The 19,130-nt window shown below is 38.4% G+C and overlaps 1 protein-coding gene across 1 annotated transcript in view; it reads right to left on the bottom strand.

Moving 5' to 3' along the window:
• Positions 1–19,130, bottom strand: part of PRTG (protogenin) — an 87,603-nt gene that overhangs the window by 42,385 nt on the left and 26,088 nt on the right. The window contains exons 4-12 of the mRNA XM_017736862.1: positions 14,915–15,059; positions 12,807–12,940; positions 8,891–9,035; positions 7,760–7,893; positions 7,327–7,464; positions 6,051–6,209; positions 5,306–5,465; positions 4,448–4,695; positions 374–538 (exon numbers count right to left, since the gene is read on the bottom strand). Coding sequence (XP_017592351.1) covers positions 374–538; positions 4,448–4,695; positions 5,306–5,465; positions 6,051–6,209; positions 7,327–7,464; positions 7,760–7,893; positions 8,891–9,035; positions 12,807–12,940; positions 14,915–15,059 — 1,428 coding nt within the window. The remainder of the gene's footprint in view (positions 1–373; positions 539–4,447; positions 4,696–5,305; positions 5,466–6,050; positions 6,210–7,326; positions 7,465–7,759; positions 7,894–8,890; positions 9,036–12,806; positions 12,941–14,914; positions 15,060–19,130) is intronic.

Here is a 19,130-nt window from a genome sequence, read left to right as displayed (position 1 = left end):
TCCCTACAAAATTTGCAAAAGATGTAGTAGGTGTGCAGTTTGATCCACATTTCAGATACCCAAGAGAGCATCAGAGACCAACCGTAGGCTACTGTCAAATTCTCATCATCAAGGAAGTGCTTAAAGACCTAGAATAGTTATTAACGTGATTTAATGAAATGTCTTTCAACAGAGAAAGAGACTCTGTGTAATACACATTGTTGCCCTGTCAGAATGTTATTTTATTCTCATTCCTCTCATGAGCTGGCTGTCTTGTACTGTGGTACCCAGAAGTCTCACTGGTATCAACAGAAATTTGAGACCCTCAAGAACTGTTACCACTGCACAATTCGACTCAGTGCACATAAAAACATTCACCAAAATAATTTCTTACCATCTTCAAGGGTGTGCTGAGTCACATGGTCTGACATCTGACTGGCTCCCAAAGGCATATAAGCTACAATATAGAAGGTGTAGTTGCTGGCTGGCTCCAAGTCATCAATAATGTAATGGGTTGTATCATTTCCAATGACCACTTGGTACTCTTCATTATTTAAACCTGGTATAAAACAAAGGTTACACAAACAAAAATTCCTGAAAAGCCTCAAACATCACAGTATTTTGGCTTCAAGATCTTACAAAGTTAATTTCATGTGCTTCCCCAGCCTGCCTCTATTTTTTCAAACCTATTAAGCAAAAGCTCTTTTATGCACAGGAGTAACTGTGTCTTGCTGTAGTACAGGTTGTGGTGTTTCAGGATTTTCCTCAATAAGGGATGCTGAATACAACTCTAAACCCTATTTAGCATTAGTCACAACAAACTGTGCCCAATGTACAGTAACACAACAGACAAGCTCTAATAGCCTTATCATTCATACCCAGCTTCTAAATCTATTTGTTTAGAGTGAGGATTTTTTTTCAAAACCTATTTACAGAGCCTTTCTATAGCAGACTGTGAGGAATGTGAGGGCTCCACTCCATCAAAAACAAAACAAACACCCTCCTGCCCCCCAAAAGAAACAAACAGAAAGAATTTATTCAGCAAAAGGATCTCATTTTAGCCATGCAACTTCTATTACATTTGATTGACACGTTTTTTATTTTAATTTGGAAAAAGGCCAATAAGAACAGACCAGAATAAGCTTCAAAAATGTTTGGCTCCTTAGCAAGCTGTTAAAAAAGAAAAAAAAGAAAAAAAGAAAAAAATTGCCAGCAATTAACACGAAAATATGCATAGCAATGCATGCAGCAGTCCTTGTCTTTGTTGGGCTTTATTCCTATAGAGGAAAGCTATAAAGTGGACCAAGTGTGGTGAAAGCTGCTGTGCTAACGAACAATTCACACCAAGTGCACGTCAACTTAATCAAAACTCTGTAAGAGCCAGCTCCTCCTCTTCACAACGGAATTTATAAACAAAACGAAAGGCAAATTCCACCATTAAGTTTTCCCACATTTATGAATTAACTTGATAGCATTTTAATTAGACAAGATTACAAGCATCTCACAACAGACTAGTTAATGGCTTGTTAATTAGGAATTGCAAGGCACGATTTCTGACCTGCTAAACAAGATCCTTGAGCTCAAATTAAAAGGACTTGTTCTCTCATTGAATGGATTGCTAGGCCTCATGCAGAGGCCCTAATGAAACAGCCACAATAGAGAACAAGGCTTGCCTTCCATCACAATCAGTGTTCCCTTTGTGCCTTTTCTAAATCACTAACAAGGAATTAACACACTCCAACATGCACGCTCATCAGACCCTTATTCTTCTTGCTACTATGACCCCGATTTGAATGTAAAATATTCTGCTAAAAGAAACAAAAAACAAACACACAAAACCCACACCTGTTAGTTTCTTCAACTAGCTTGATTAAAACACTAACTTTTTTTTTATATAGAGAAGAGAACCTGAACTTGTTTTTACAGTGAAACATCAGAGTATTTGAGTTGTGAAATGTAACAATAAGTGATGGTATCTTTTGTATTCAAAACACCTACCACATTGTGATGTCTACAAAAAAACTCCTTAAAACTGCATATGATGCATGCATTATCCAGTTCTGCTTTCTATTTAATGTTTATGGAATCATAAACATCAGTACAACTTTGGAGACTTGGCAAGCACTGTTTTCCTTTGGCAATACTATGTTCTTTACTCACACTTGCAAATGAGGTTCCTAACTAAAGAGAGAAATATGTCTGTAACTTTTTTATTTATACCTTTATGTTCATAAGAAGCTTCAAGCAAAGATAAAATCTAGTAAAGTCAGATATATCTGAGATAATTTTTAACCTACATTAGGGTCAGAAAAAGGGTGTGAGGGTAGAATGGGGAAAGATAAGCTGAAAGGAATAATGAAAGCAATACATTAATACAAAACATTTACACTAATATGTAATTATCTAGAATTCTTAGACAGTAAATAAGATGTTGACTATGTCAACAGTCTATGTTAGCACTTCTATGACCCGATATGGTGTGAATGTCAGCAAAAGATTTTCCTTAATATTTAATTTGCACTTCTTTAAATGTTTCTGAATTTACATTAGAGAGATTGCTGATGCGATAATTATTCACAAAGGCATTTCCTAGACTTTCAATAATGCCTCTGTGGGAGTGCAACATCTCCTGAAAGGTTTACAGGCTATCATTCTATCACTTAGAAAGCTATTCTTTTTACAGAAGTGCAGTCCACTAGCCCTTGAAGCTCAACATTTTTCTATAAAACAAAAGTGGGGTTTATGTTTTGATGCAAACTTCTGATACTACGCAATCATGTTACAAAATTTAAAATGCATGCAGATCACCTACATTTTGAATCCCACCACTATAATTACTCCTCTTTACACAGCTCTCTCCACTCTCCTTATGTGAGTTTTTTCACTAATGTGAAAGGATGTACAACAACATTACATTAAATAAGATAAATATCACAAGGCAGTCAGAAAAGATTAAAAAAAATGGGTATCTGAGAAAGTTCAAATAAATCAGAGGTTTCTGTTTGGTTGCTTGCTTTTGTTTGAAGTTTGTTTTGTTTTTTAAACCAAGACAAGCTGCAATCTCATTTCATAAAGTATAACCTTTGGATAAGCAAGCAAATAAGGTAGGGACTGCAAAATGATTTTTGCAAAAAGCATATTGCAGAAGATAACTCCTTTCACTACTGTGCAAGAGTATTTCCTGCACAAATACACACTTCCCTAAGGACAGTTTCCCAGTTTTCTTTGAAGTTGTATGGTCTCTACTCCCTACAATTATCCAGATAACTTATCCAATGTGACTTTATTCATATTAGCTTTAAGAGGGGATTGTGAGCACAATACCTCAGTGACTGAAAGAGTAGGGGGTAATTTCCCACACCTCTTGTTCTCATTATCTTTTAAAACTCTTTCCTTCCTTCCGTCCTTCAGACAAAATTCTCCTGTGTCCTGAAATATCCCACTTGCAAAAGCAAACGTGGCTATTCCTGCATCAGTATTAGATTAATTAAGCTGTCCTTCCTGTCCTCTGCTTAGCAGATGGCAGGCTGGTATTCCACACAGAGCTGAGCATCTGCAGTCCTGTCCTTGAATAAACCACTTACTGAATAGCAATGGAAACTGAAATCACTCCTAGAAAACAGAGCTGCAATGCAGCTTACTTGAAGCCATGCATCTAAGAATTTTCCAAATCAGTAAGACACCAGCTCCTGCTTTCGAAAAGTGGCTGTTTCTTACCACCTTATATTACCTTAACTCAAAGCTAAGCATTACACAATATTAAGGGATTTTAAAATGCCTAGTTGCTCATTTTTATTCCAACTATCCATTCCCTTCTATACAGGAACTTGTATACCATTCCAGAGACTGGGATAAGCCATTCATGGAAATTCAGCACTTGTGTTTGAGTAGACTTTTCTCATTACGGGACACCAAGGGGTAAAAGAAGAGTAGATTTTACCAACTGGCCAATATTCCTTTTAAGAGAAGGTAGTTAAGACAAAGTATCAACTATTCTACTCCAAATATATCAAAGCCAGCAAAGTCACAAAAATTTGGAGATCTAAACAAAAGAGCAGTCTGTGTTGAGAAGTTCAACTCTGTAATCCTCCAGGAGTCTGTTGTATGCTCTGTTCTTCCCTGCCAAGCACACACACAAGAGAATAGGCAGAAGCTGCTGCTGAGGATAGAGGGAAGTCCAGAGAGCACTATGGAGGCCCCAGGTTCCAAAGTGCACTCCTAACTTCAGAATCTGCTCACTGGAGCCATCAGACACAGGTACGTCGGAAGAACACAGTCCCACAAATGAGAGGACGTGGCAAAAGCGTTTTTCCCCAAGCTTGCCTGTTGATTACAGTATGCATTTATATGCTGGAATGCTCTGATGCAGCCCTGAATGTGAACCATTCAAATCTGACAGTCTTTGCAAGGACATTCAAGTCCTTATCACATACAAATCATTAGATGGCATTTAAATCAAACTGCTTACCTTCTGCTTTCATGTAATGCACAGAGTATGCAATCACTTTGTCTGAATTATACAGTGGCCTCTCCCAGGCCAGCAGGATTGCTGAGCTCGACATGGTTTCAGCATGGACGTTGTAAGGTGCACTGGGCCTGTCTTCTGACATAACCACAGTGAGTCTGGCCCTGGAGAGAATGGAGCCCTGGCTGTTCTCAGCCATGCACTGATAAATGGCATCGTCTTCAGGAATGATCTGGTTAATTACCAATTTACTGGATCCAAAAGGAAGAAAAAGGTGGAAAAGAAGCTCACATCTTGGATAAACTTAGCTCCACATAATGCAACAACAGTTATGTTTGCCTCTGCTTCCTAAATTTAGCATAATTTACTTACATGCCACAAATTCTTCTATTAGCAATGGATGCACAGCAGTGAAATTTAGCACCTTGAAGTGTTCTGCAAAACCCACCATGTTTCTGTTCGTGCCTCCAAAGCCAGGCACAGTGAAAACAAAGCTGCACATCTATTCCCTCCCTGCAAAAAGCAGAACCTTCAGCTTGTAATTCCTGAACCAACTCTTTAATATAAGCTGCTCACTCAACAGAAGTAGTGGCAAGATTCTGCTACTGTGTAAATCTAAACCAACTCTGTGGTGAAAGTCTTTAGTCCAGTCCTGCCCACCACCCTCCCTGCCAGGTAAGGCAATTATCACATAAGCTTTACTTATTTTAGGTATTGATTAATGTGCATCCATCACTACATTTAATGTCCAATTTCAGGTTTACTTGAGTTATATCTTGACTGGCTATATTTAGCTATTGGAATGTCATCTTTTGGTAGCACATCATTAGCACAGCTCTCCTACAGCAATTGCAGTCTTACCTGTTGTACATTTTTATTCTACCATTGGAGTGTATTCTCCTTCCATTTTTTAACCATGAAATTTTGGGGGCAGGATTTCCTTCTGCTTGACAAGCAAAACGAGCAGTACCAGCTCTAGGCCTTGTTAAGCTTTCTGGCCATTCCACAAATGAAGGTGGAGCTACAGATAAGTTACAAGAGGAAAAAATAATTAATAAACCAAGCCCCTACAAATGCAAGGACAGTAGTCCTACTACTACTACTAAATTTTCCAAATTAAAACCTCTCTCCTCAAGCCACCCAAATACAAATCTACACGCGCAGAAAGAACGTTCCTTGTAAACAAAGCACATGTGTTTAAAGATACACTATCTGCACTGAAAGTATTTTTGTTCATGCACTTATGAATACAAACAAATCAAACTCCAGACTGTGACATACTGTTCTCTTATAGATACACGTAACATATCTCTACTTGGTTACAAGGTCCTTTCCTGTGTTGAAAGCCTGTCTTCCCAGAGCAAACATTGCACCTGGGTATCTCCAAGTGCTAGTTCACAGCTCAAATCTTGGGTATCTGACACTTCTCATCTAAGTCAACAGACAGAAGAAGGCAGCCACAGTTCTGTGATCTGTTCAATCTCTGCAGTTTTCCTACAGTCCTTGATGCACGATGTTTGAGATAAAATGTCAGCCCAGTACACAGCAGAGCTCAGAAAGACAGACACAAGGTGTTCAAACACACTGAAAATGGAAGCGGGCTTACCCAGCACAGTGAGAGTTGCCATTGCCACTGTGAAGTTCCGGGTGCCAGGAATAGTGGCCCGGCAGATGTAGACACCTGCATGCTGCACCTTCACATCAGAGATCATCAGGTTCCCATTCCCAAGGACTCGGGTGTTGAAGACATCAATGGACTTATGGTCTGTTTGAGAGAGCAGCAGAAGCGGGTAACAAGGCTGATCATTTCAATAACTTATCTAAATTAGGTTGCGTACGCAGTAATGGCTTAGATTAGAGTAAAAAAGTCAAAAGGTGCAAAGGAAATCGGAGTCGAGGTTTCCGTTTTGCATTTAATTTGCTCTTCACTAATTCCTGACCATTCAGATGGTTGGGCTTCACCTACTCAAGTGGTTTATATCTGAAATTCACCACCTCAGCTAGAAGTTAACCTCCCCAACTGCCTGGCACCATGATTCAGTTCATCACTACCAACATACACACCATCTTTACAGTGATCATCCATCTCCTGAATTATGCTGCAGATAAAATTAGTATATTTGATTACCATGTATTTTCTCCTATTTTCGCAGCAAATGCTCTATGACTATTAGGTGAACATTTTTCTTACTTGTTTTTCTGTAAGAACCACTGAATCAGTCAGGAAAGATGTGTTTATTTCTTACATTAGAAAGAGAAATGTAGGAAAGTTTTTCATGGTTTGCTTCTACATGTGCAGTCCTGACTTGCACATTTCTGAACATTTTAGAATGAAAACATAAGTTGTTTTCATGAAAAAAATGTGATGCTCTGCTCAATGTTAATATTCTTACTGCATTCCTCCTTCTACCCTCCCAAGCTGACTACCCTGGTTTTGTCTATACCTATTTATAGTCTGAATGGCCCATTTGATTGGGTGCAATTCAATTCTCATAGGGCTTCTAAGAAGAAGAGGAGGAGAAACACTTAAAGGTCTGTTTCATGGATGCAGCCACCACAACCTGCCCACACCACTGATTCTGCTCCAGTCAGGGATCCCTGGAGGTCAGCACCCTGCCTGTCCCTGTTCCCAACCTGTGCCGGGGGCAGTGCGAGATTGACAGCAGAATCAAGGAATCCAAAGCTTCCAAAAAACTCGGGACTTCTTAACAGCAGTACTGTAGCATGGAACTGAAAGTGTTTCACTCATCCTACCTTAACCTACTAATTGTTACCTACTACACAAAGCTTCAGAACAGAAACCTAATTGCTCAAATCCTTTCTTTCCAGTTTTACTTCCTCTCCACAGGCTGAAGGTCACATGCTGTAATTTCAAGACCTACCTAATCGGCTCCATGAGATGATTGGCTTTGGATTCCCTGTGGCTACACACTCCAGTATGACAGTTTGATGAAGAGATGCTGTAATGTTTTGAGGACCAGCTATTATAGATGGTTTGTGAAAAGGCTTCAATTCTGAGGCTTTGCAGAGATAAACAAAAATGATAAAAAGTGAGCACAGCTGAACAAAACCTCAATTAATATGAAATAAAACTACTTTTTTAAAGGATGCTGAAAGTTACATTTACACAAAAGCCTTATTTCAGTAATTGTGGAAACTTACATTGAACAATATTCTAGGCACAAGATACAAGCAAGCAAAATTATTCAGACAAGTGGTTCAGGGACACCTACATCTCGTCAAGGCATCTAGGTGTTTTTGCTATACTGTAAGAAAGAATATGATGCCATTGAAAAACTCTCACATGGTAAATACCTGGAATAACACTCAGCACTGCCTCGGTGCTTTTACGTCTATTGGCTGCAGTCGTGGCAACACATCGGTAATTCCCAGCATCCTTCTGCTCAACACCATAGATCTGAAGCACTCCTGTAGGCAGAGCAGTTATCCTGCCACGGAAACAAAAAAAAAGAAATGTAGGTAAACATTCAGCCAGTGAACACCACTGTGGAATTAACTCCTTGATTTACAAACAGCCATTGCTACACTGACCTGGGAACAGCAGGCTGGAGACTCAAAAACATTCCCGATACATGACTCACCTTCCTGCCTTTCTGAACTACAGGCAGAATTCCCCCCAGCACCACCATGAGAGCAGAGGAATTTACTTTCAACAAGCAGATCTTTCTCAGCCTCAGAATCAACTATCCCAACCTTCTTTAGCCTTCTAGTACATTCATACTATTCAGGTTGGATGATTTTTACAGCAGTTTCTGATATATGGGCAAACTGGTGTACAGTTCCCAGAAACCCACCTATGGTTTCAATTTTTAGTTTCTCTTTTTTCCTTCCTTTGCATGCTGGGTATCTTAGACACGTTCAAATGGAATTACAGGTCAAAAAGGACAGGAGTCACTTCAATGAACACAAACTGGACATGGAAAGAATCTAGCAGACAGCAGACTCTATTCTTCAAGTTAATCAGTTCATGAGACGACCCCTTGCATAGAATTTCCCTGGTATCAAGTGTTTTAATCCAATTTTCTGTATATATAATTCTTTATTGTCCCTCTAATGAAAAACAAGTTCAGCATCAATTCTTCAGTGAAAGCAACCCCACTAGTTCAGACCACTCCCAGAGCCAAAGTTCACCCATTCCGTTCCCCACTGCAATTCCTGTTCCTGAGGATGACTTGCATACAAAATTCACCAATAAGAGTTCAAAGATCAGTGATTACTGTGCAGACAATAGTGGGTGACTCTGGTCTGCACTCACAACACGTATTTAAAATTCATTAGCAACATACCTCTGACTAGCTATTTCAATAGTTGTCATGGAACTTTTTTAATGTAATGGCATTGCAAGTATTCTGATTTTCTTCTTGTAGCAGGATCAAAATGATGGCAAAGAATAAAATACATTCTAAGATGTGTAACTCTACATACCTGTCCATGATTAAAGGTAAAGTTGTTCTATTCACTTCCCATGTCACAGTGGCAGGAGGGTTTGCTGTTATTTTACAGGCAAATCGAGCTACTCCACCTTCTTGGACTTCAGTTGAAAGTGGCTGGACTTCAAATGCAGAAATGGCTAAAAATAAGAGAACATCAATTTTAACAGACTAAAGTGAGAAAAAATTCCTGGTTAAATCAAACTCTAGTTCATAGATCAACTTGTAAAAACACCCAGAAATACTTCAAATAGTCCTTTTATTTCTGTATGCAAAGAAAGATGGCTCTAACTGCCTTGTCACCTTAGCTCAATAGCATGTTTTCACTGGTTGAAGGTTTACTTAAAATAACTTTGCTTTAACCTAATTCAGTAAAAAATGTTTCAATGAGAATAAATATGACATGCTCAAATAGAATTAAGAATACAAATTGACTGGCATGCAGCTGGTAACCATATCAATTATTAGACTAACAAAGTTCAAGTCAATTCAACTAGTTTGGGACTGGCATTAAAAATTTTGACTACAGTAGGAAATTTCCAAAACACCATTTGGTTCCTGACTCACTTTAATAAAATAAAGCATTTGCAGAGTTGTACAAGTTCATGTGTGGTAAGAAAAAGAAATCAAAAATTTTTTTAAAAAAATCTCAAAATAAGTTGAAGCAGGTGAGAACACTTTTATCCCAACAGTCTGAGCAGTCACCAAACTGACTCCTGATGTGCAGAGCATCAATGTCATTTTGAGCATCTACAACTTGAGGAGTTCACAATATTGAGCCAACTGAAGTGGGAGATCAATAGATACCCTGCAGCTAATAGACAGCTAAGAAATTGATCAGTTGTTGGATTTCCTTGCTCAAAAAATAAGGGAAAGTAATACAAAACCTGCTGATTAATTGCTTATTTACTGCTACTTACAACTAACAGAACAATTCTTCCGAAGCAACTCCTTTTGGATAACTCAACACAAATAATTTCACACACGTTTCCACCCCCAGTAACTGCAGAGGGAACAGTCTCTGTAAACTCAATGGTACTTTTTTTGTTTTTAAAAAAATCAGATTCCAATTAAATTTCTACTCCTTTATAAACGATACAGAAACATGGTTGCAATAGATAAACCAACAGCAAAAAGTTACCCATCTCTTGAATATTCAAGCTTTGTGTTTAAATAATTTCTTTATTTTACTTGTTTATTAATGGCAATAGCTTTTCATCCTATTTACTCCAACACATTTCAAAAATGCCATTCTGCATGGAGGACACAGGCAGTACTGATGCACACCAGGCATTCTACTGAGTGCTCCCCCTTCCTGTCATTTTAATGGTACAGCACAGCATTAAGAGATTAATACTGGAGTGTGAAGGAAATGTGAACTCACCTGAGTTCCCTTCCCTGCACAAATTAATTCCTAGCACAGGCCTAACTACACAACTTAAAGATTCCTATTACTCATATCCCTATTTCACTTCCCAGGTGTGAATAAATCCACTTTTTTTTGCACTGCATTCCTGTAGCTGCATCAGCACTACAGGAATGAGTGTCCCTAATCATATCAGCAGCGAGAGTGTGTCGCTTCGTGAACAGACCACCCAAAGACTGTGGATAGCAAGACAACAGAACCACCTTGTACAGCAAAACCACTTGAAAGCTGTTGGAAACACATGATGCAAACACCATGGCCATTGTAAACTAGGTCTGGCACCTCAAATGTGGCTCAGACACCCAGGACACAGGAAGCAGAGATGCTCCTGGTACCCATTTTTACAGCCCAACCTGTGCTTTTGGCAGCAGGTTTACACAGCCCCAAAGACTCTTGAGTCTGTTCCCTCCCCACCCTCACTGCAGACAGAACTGTCCTCTCACCAACAGAACTAGGTTCCAATTTTTGCTCTTTCTTTCACTTTTTAGCAGTACCAGGTTCAAGAACACAAAAACCCCCACAACATGCATAAAGGTGTTACAACAGAACTCTCACATTTAAAGCCTGTTGGGGGAGACACAAAAACAGTTCTTGCCTTAAACCGACTTTCTTTTGATTACAAAGGAATCATCAGAAGTATGGCTACAGACACTGTAGTTTTTTGGCTATCTACAAAAGCTCAGCTGCACAAAACAGACTCAGTAAAAGGCAAATAACCTGCACATACAGCAGGTTGTTCCCATAACTCCAAACTGTCCAGATTTGCTTTGTGCTGGATTTGATGCAACCCAGCTCTCCTGTAATACAGCAGGTTGTTCCCATAACTCCAAACTGTCCGGATTTGCTTTGTGCTGGATTTGGTGCAACCCAGCTCTCCTGTAGTCTTCCACCACAAAAGAGAGAGGAGGGGAAAAAGAAACAGGAAAAAAAGGCATCGAGATTGTCCTACTTCCTTCCCTTCTTCTTCATTCTAATTTCTCCCTACGCAAACGTGTGTTCACCTGGAGTCAGAATAATACTTCCCTAGAGCCGTTCTTAACAGACTTTCTAACAGAAAATACAGCGCTTTGCATTCTTCATTTATTTACTGAAAGTATGATGCAGCAAACTAGACAAGTTGGCTCACATTTCAAAATAAAATTTCTAGGAATGTAATAAAGGCAAAAATGATAAGAACAACCCAAACCAATGCAATGTGATGCGAGTTTCAGACCCATCCTGTAACACAGCTGCAGCACAGTCAGCAGCATGAAAAAGGATCATTGCAACAAGGCAAGAAGATAATCATACAGTCTTATTGAAGGAAAGCTCTTTCACAGCTTTAGGAGTTTCATCTCCATTGGAACTATAAAATTGCATCCAGAATTTTCTTATATTGGTACAATTATTTAAAGGGACACAGTGAGACAACAGAAACATAATATTAGGTTTTCATTTACATATATAGCAAGAATGATTTACTTTCATGCGCTTGGTACATTACAGCTGAAGATGAAAGACAGAGGCGAGACTCTCAAGAACTACAAAGCAAACTGAGGGCAATTAGTATTTCACAGAACACAAAATTCCATCACAATAGCAAGCAAGAACAGGTTCAGGTACACTGTACAGAAAGTCCAGTGCAAGTTGTTAATTGAAGCTGATATATAAAGAACATTTTTCCACCTGATCAGGAACAATGTATTTTCCCTGAAAATTCATCTTTAAAGACAGCAAAAGTCACAACTATGAAGAACTGCACAAAATCTTCAGAAAAACTTATTGATGTCACTAAATGCAGTTTTAGAAACAAAAAATCCCTGCTTATCTCTCATTTAAATTTACTATTGTTTATCAGTTTAGCTCAATACTTGCTTCTTCTGTATCTTTCTTTATGCACATTTCTGGTATCTTCCTAATTCTGACTTTATTTGTTCCAGTAAAATCTGTTTTTACAAGTCTATTGCTGTCTCATGAAACCTGACCTCTTTGTAACAGGCTTATTTTCCTGGCAAACGCTGATTCCAGCTCAGAACCCCAAGAACAAGTCATTAAAGCAGTGCTGTTAAGACGCCAGAGCTCTATAAAATGGATAAGAAACAAAGTCTCAAGAGACATACCCTGCTCCCAAAAACAACCTTGCAACACAATAAATGTAAGTGCCTTTTTATTTGAGTTTTCACTCCCTCTTCTCCAGTCTATTTAATCATTTTGTTCCCAGATTTATAGCCAAAGGAAAATGATTAATGCTACTCTGAGAAGCTGATGCTCCCACCCTTTTTAACTTGCAAGATACCAAATGTTGCTTACAGAAGCAGAAGACAATTACTAGAAACTGTATTTACTTGTATAAATTCCTGAAATTTATGTGATAGGTGCATGTGTTTGTATAGTTACTTCTGAGTGTGAAGATCTTTACTGGACAGAACTGTGTGATTTATGCTATCAATGTTATCTATGCAGAGAGAAATCAGACTTCAGCTCTGGTATGAGTTCCTTCATTTACCATTGAGGCAAATATCCACAGGTTCAAAACCCAAATCATTACTTGCTGTGACACACTGATGCAGTATGAGAGAACCACTGCTGATGCACATGGATTGAATACTATCCTGAATCATGTAAAAACCTTCTGTGTACCTAAGCAGGTTTACACCTATTAAGGTAAGAAAAAGTAAAACTTAAGAAGCTCATGCCTCACACCTTTTGTTTGTTTAAATGCAGCAGCCGTCCATCACTGACTTTAATTATGAAAAGAAAAAGACCAAACAAACAAGCAAAAAAAAAAGCACAACACACACCCACTTCATTCCCTCCTGAAGTCCTGAAGCTTGCTGCAACACAAATCCAGTAACCTGCTCCTTACATGCTGCACTTTCTACTTAACACACTTCACGTCATTATGTGATTTTCTGAATGAGCCTTCTTAAAGGCAAAAGAAATTCCAGAAACTTACATGTTGGTTACTGTTTCATCGCAGCTGACTCTAGCCCAAGACTGGACTACAACTGTAAAATAAAAAACCTGTAAGAATGAAAGATAAACCCAGAATTGAAAGAGTAGGACAGTTTTCAAATAACCAGAATGCACCAAATATTGAGAACATGATAGTGATGCTCAAGTGTTTCTCAAGAGATAATGGCCACTCAGAGAGATGAACTGCTAAGGTGGAAAGAACAAAAGTGCATAATGCCATTTGTACAAGGCATGTGTTAATGCTATTGAGAATTTCACAACAGCCCTAACCCTTCAAGTGAAGCCAAGATCTTCCAATTTCTTTAAACTCTCTGGTGAAGAGGTTTCATTTGAGAAAAATAAACTTGTTAAAGTTTATTTATGTTAAAGAGAAGCTGTGGCTTTTTCCAAAGAAATAGATTTCAGGAGAGCACATGACAACTCTTCTCTTCTTGATCTAGTTTTTGTGATGTACTCTCTCTGAAACACTGTTGAAAAATCCAACAAATATACATGTGTATTACATTTTAACACCAAAGCAAATTTGCATATATTTTCTTGGAGTTTATGCAGTTTCTCAGTTCTTGTAGGAACAAGGCTTAAAAAGAGATTATAAAAGGAGTTCTGCCATGCCTTTTGGCTATATAGACACACATTTCCAATGATTTGCGAAACAAAAAAAAAGAAATGTAGGTAAACATTCAGCCAGTGAACACCACTGTGGAATTAACTCCTTGATTTACAAACAGCCATTGCTACACTGACCTGGGAACAGCAGGCTGGAGACTCAAAAACATTCCCGATACATGACTCACCTTCCTGCCTTTCTGAACTACAGGCAGAATTCCCCCCAGCACCACCATGAGAGCAGAGGAATTTACTTTCAACAAGCAGCTCTTTCTCAGCCTCAGAATCAACTATCCCAACCTTCTTTAGCCTTCTAGTACATTCATACTATTCAGGTTGGATGATTTTTACAGCAGTTTCTGATATATGGGCAAACTGGTGTACAGTTCCCAGAAACCCACCTATGGTTTCAATTTTTAGTTTCTCTTTTTTCCTTCCTTTGCATGCTGGGTATCTTAGACACGTTCAAATGGAATTACAGGTCAAAAAGGACAGGAGTCACTTCAATGAACACAAACTGGACATGGAAAGAATCTAGCAGACAGCAGACTCTATTCTTCAAGTTAATCAGTTCATGAGACGACCCCTTGCATAGAATTTCCCTGGTATCAAGTGTTTTAATCCAATTTTCTGTATATATAATTCTTTATTGTCCCTCTAATGAAAAACAAGTTCAGCATCAATTCTTCAGTGAAAGCAACCCCACTAGTTCAGACCACTCCCAGAGCCAAAGTTCACCCATTCCGTTCCCCACTGCAATTCCTGTTCCTGAGGATGACTTGCATACAAAATTCACCAATAAGAGTTCAAAGATCAGTGATTACTGTGCAGACAATAGTGGGTGACTCTGGTCTGCACTCACAACAGGTATTTAAAATTCATTAGCAACATACCTCTGACTAGCTATTTCAATAGTTGTCATGGAACTTTTTTAATGTAATGGCATTGCAAGTATTCTGATTTTCTTCTTGTAGCAGGATCAAAATGATGGCAAAGAATAAAATACATTCTAAGATGTGTAACTCTACATACCTGTCCATGATTAAAGGTAAAGTTGTTCTATTCACTTCCCATGTCACAGTGGCAGGAGGGTTTGCTGTTATTTTACAGGCAAATCGAGCTACTCCACCTTCTTGGACTTCAGTTGAAAGTGGCTGGACTTCAAATGCAGAAATGGCTAAAAATAAGAGAACATCAATTTTAACAGACTAAAGTGAGAAAAAATTCCTGGTTAAATCAAACTCTAGTTCATAGATCAACTTGTAAAAACACCCAGAAATACTTCAAATAGTCCTTTTATTTCTGTATGCAAAGAAAGATGGCTCTAACTGCCTTGTCACCTTAGCTCAATAGCATGTTTTCACTGGTTGAAGGTTTACTTAAAATAACTTTGCTTTAACCTAATTCAGTAAAAAATGTTTCAATGAGAATAAATATGACATGCTCAAATAGAATTAAGAATACAAATTGACTGGCATGCAGCTGGTAACCATATCAATTATTAGACTAACAAAGTTCAAGTCAATTCAACTAGTTTGGGACTGGCATTAAAAATTTTGACTACAGTAGGAAATTTCCAAAACACCATTTGGTTCCTGACTCACTTTAATAAAATAAAGCATTTGCAGAGTTGTACAAGTTCATGTGTGGTAAGAAAAAGAAATCAAAAATTTTTTTAAAAAAATCTCAAAATAAGTTGAAGCAGGTGAGAACACTTTTATCCCAACAGTCTGAGCAGTCACCAAACTGACTCCTGATGTGCAGAGCATCAATGTCATTTTGAGCATCTACAACTTGAGGAGTTCACAATATTGAGCCAACTGAAGTGGGAGATCAATAGATACCCTGCAGCTAATAGACAGCTAAGAAATTGATCAGTTGTTGGATTTCCTTGCTCAAAAAATAAGGGAAAGTAATACAAAACCTGCTGATTAATTGCTTATTTACTGCTACTTACAACTAACAGAACAATTCTTCCGAAGCAACTCCTTTTGGATAACTCAACACAAATAATTTCACACACGTTTCCACCCCCAGTAACTGCAGAGGGAACAGTCTCTGTAAACTCAATGGTACTTTTTTTGTTTTTAAAAAAATCAGATTCCAATTAAATTTCTACTCCTTTATAAACGATACAGAAACATGGTTGCAATAGATAAACCAACAGCAAAAAGTTACCCATCTCTTGAATATTCAAGCTTTGTGTTTAAATAATTTCTTTATTTTACTTGTTTATTAATGGCAATAGCTTTTCATCCTATTTACTCCAACACATTTCAAAAATGCCATTCTGCATGGAGGACACAGGCAGTACTGATGCACACCAGGCATTCTACTGAGTGCTCCCCCTTCCTGTCATTTTAATGGTACAGCACAGCATTAAGAGATTAATACTGGAGTGTGAAGGAAATGTGAACTCACCTGAGTTCCCTTCCCTGCACAAATTAATTCCTAGCACAGGCCTAACTACACAACTTAAAGATTCCTATTACTCATATCCCTATTTCACTTCCCAGGTGTGAATAAATCCACTTTTTTTTGCACTGCATTCCTGTAGCTGCATCAGCACTACAGGAATGAGTGTCCCTAATCATATCAGCAGCGAGAGTGTGTCGCTTCGTGAACAGACCACCCAAAGACTGTGGATAGCAAGACAACAGAACCACCTTGTACAGCAAAACCACTTGAAAGCTGTTGGAAACACATGATGCAGACACCATGGCCATTGTAAACTAGGTCTGGCACCTCAAATGTGGCTCAGACACCCAGGACACAGGAAGCAGAGATGCTCCTGGTACCCATTTTTACAGCCCAACCTGTGCTTTTGGCAGCAGGTTTACACAGCCCCAAAGACTCTTGAGTCTGTTCCCTCCCCACCCTCACTGCAGACAGAACTGTCCTCTCACCAACAGAACTAGGTTCCAATTTTTGCTCTTTCTTTCACTTTTTAGCAGTACCAGGTTCAAGAACACAAAAACCCCCACAACATGCATAAAGGTGTTACAACAGAACTCTCACATTTAAAGCCTGTTGGGGGAGACACAAAAACAGTTCTTGCCTTAAACCGACTTTCTTTTGATTACAAAGGAATCATCAGAAGTAAAAAAAGAGACACTGTAGTTTTTTGGCTATCTACAAAAGCTCAGCTGCACAAAACAGACTCAGTAAAAGGCAAATAACCTGCACATACAGCAGGTTGTTCCCATAACTCCAAACTGTCCAGATTTGCTTTGTGCTGGATTTGATGCAACCCAGCTCTCCTGTAATCTTCCACCACAAAAGAGAGAGGAGGGGAAAAAGAAACAGGAAAAAAAGGCATCGAGATTGTCCTACTTCCTTCCCTTCTTCTTCATTCTAATTTCTCCCTACGCAAACGTGTGTTCACCTGGAGTCAGAATAATACTTCCCTAGAGCCGTTCTTAACAGACTTTCTAACAGAAAATACAGCGCTTTGCATTCTTCATTTATTTACTGAAAGTATGATGCAGCAAACTAGACAAGTTGGCTCACATTTCAAAATAAAATTTCTAGGAATGTAATAAAGGCATAAATGATAAGAACAACCAAACCAATGCAATGTGATGCGAGTTTCAGAGCCATCCTGTAACACAGCTGCACCACAGTCAGCAGCATGAAAAAGGATCATTGCAACAAGGCAAGAAGATAATCATACAGTCTTATTGAAGGAAAGCTCTTTCACAGCTTTAGGAGTTTCATCTCCATTGGAACTATAAAATTGCATCCAGAATTTTCTTATATTGGTACAATTATTTAAAGGGACACAGTGAGACAACAGAAACATAATATTAGGTTTTCATTTACATATATAGCAAGAATGATTTACTTTCATGCGCTTGGTACATTACAGCTGAAGATGAAAGACAGAGGCGAGACTCTCAAGAACTACAAAGCAAACTGAGGGCAATTAGTATTTCACAGAACACAAAATTCCATCACAATAGCAAGCAAGAACAGGTTCAGGTACACTGTACAGAAAGTCCAGTGCAAGTGGTTAATTGAAGCTGATATATAAAGAACATTTTTCCACCTGATCAGGAACAATGTATTTTCCCTGAAAATTCATCTTTAAAGACAGCAAAAGTCACAACTATGAAGAACTGCACAAAATCTTCAGAAAAACTTATTGATGTCACTAAATGCAGTTTTAGAAACAAAAAATCCCTGCTTATCTCTCATTTAAATTTACTATTGTTTATCAGTTTAGCTCAATACTTGCTTCTTCTGTATCTTTCTTTATGCACATTTCTGGTATCTTCCTAATTCTGACTTTATTTGTTCCAGTAAAATCTGTTTTTACAAGTCTATTGCTGTCTCATGAAACCTGACCTCTTTGTAACAGGCTTATTTTCCTGGCAAACGCTGATTCCAGCTCAGAACCCCAAGAACAAGTCATTAAAGCAGTGCTGTTAAGACGCCAGAGCTCTATAAAATGGATAAGAAACAAAGTCTCAAGAGACATACCCTGCTCCCAAAAACAACCTTGCAACACAATAAATGTAAGTGCCTTTTTATTTGAGTTTTCACTCCCTCTTCTCCAGTCTATTTAATCATTTTGTTCCCAGATTTATAGCCAAAGGAAAATGATTAATGCTACTCTGAGAAGCTGATGCTCCCACCCTTTTTAACTTGCAAGATACCAAATGTTGCTTACAGAAGCAGAAGACAATTACTAGAAACTGTATTTACTTGTATAAATTCCTGAAATTTATGTGATAGGTGCATGTGTTTGTATAGTTACTTCTGAGTGTGAAGATCTTTACTGGACAGAACTGTGTGATTTATGCTATCAATGTTATCTATGCAGAGAGAAATCAGACTTCAGCTCTGGTATGAGTTCCTTCATTTACCATTGAGGCAAATATCCACAGGTTCAAAACCCAAATCATTACTTGCTGTGACACACTGATGCAGTATGAGAGAACCACTGCTGATGCACATGGATTGAATACTATCCTGAATCATGTAAAAACCTTCTGTGTACCTAAGCAGGTTTACACAGATTTAACTATTAAGGTAAGAAAAAGTAAAACTTAAGAAGCTCATGCCTCACACCTTTTGTTTGTTTAAATGCAGCAGCCGTCCATCACTGACTTTAATTATGAAAAGAAAAAGACCGAACAAACAAGCAAAAAAAAAAGCACAACACACACCCACTTCATTCCCTCCTGAAGTCCTGAAGCTTGCTGCAACACAAATCCAGTAACCTGCTCCTTACATGCTGCACTTT

Source organism: Corvus brachyrhynchos, unplaced genomic scaffold (assembly GCF_000691975.1).
Source record: "Corvus brachyrhynchos isolate BGI_N302 unplaced genomic scaffold, ASM69197v1 scaffold200, whole genome shotgun sequence".
Classification (NCBI taxonomy): domain Eukaryota; kingdom Metazoa; phylum Chordata; class Aves; order Passeriformes; family Corvidae; genus Corvus; species Corvus brachyrhynchos.
This window is presented reverse-complemented; position numbering and strand designations above follow the sequence as displayed.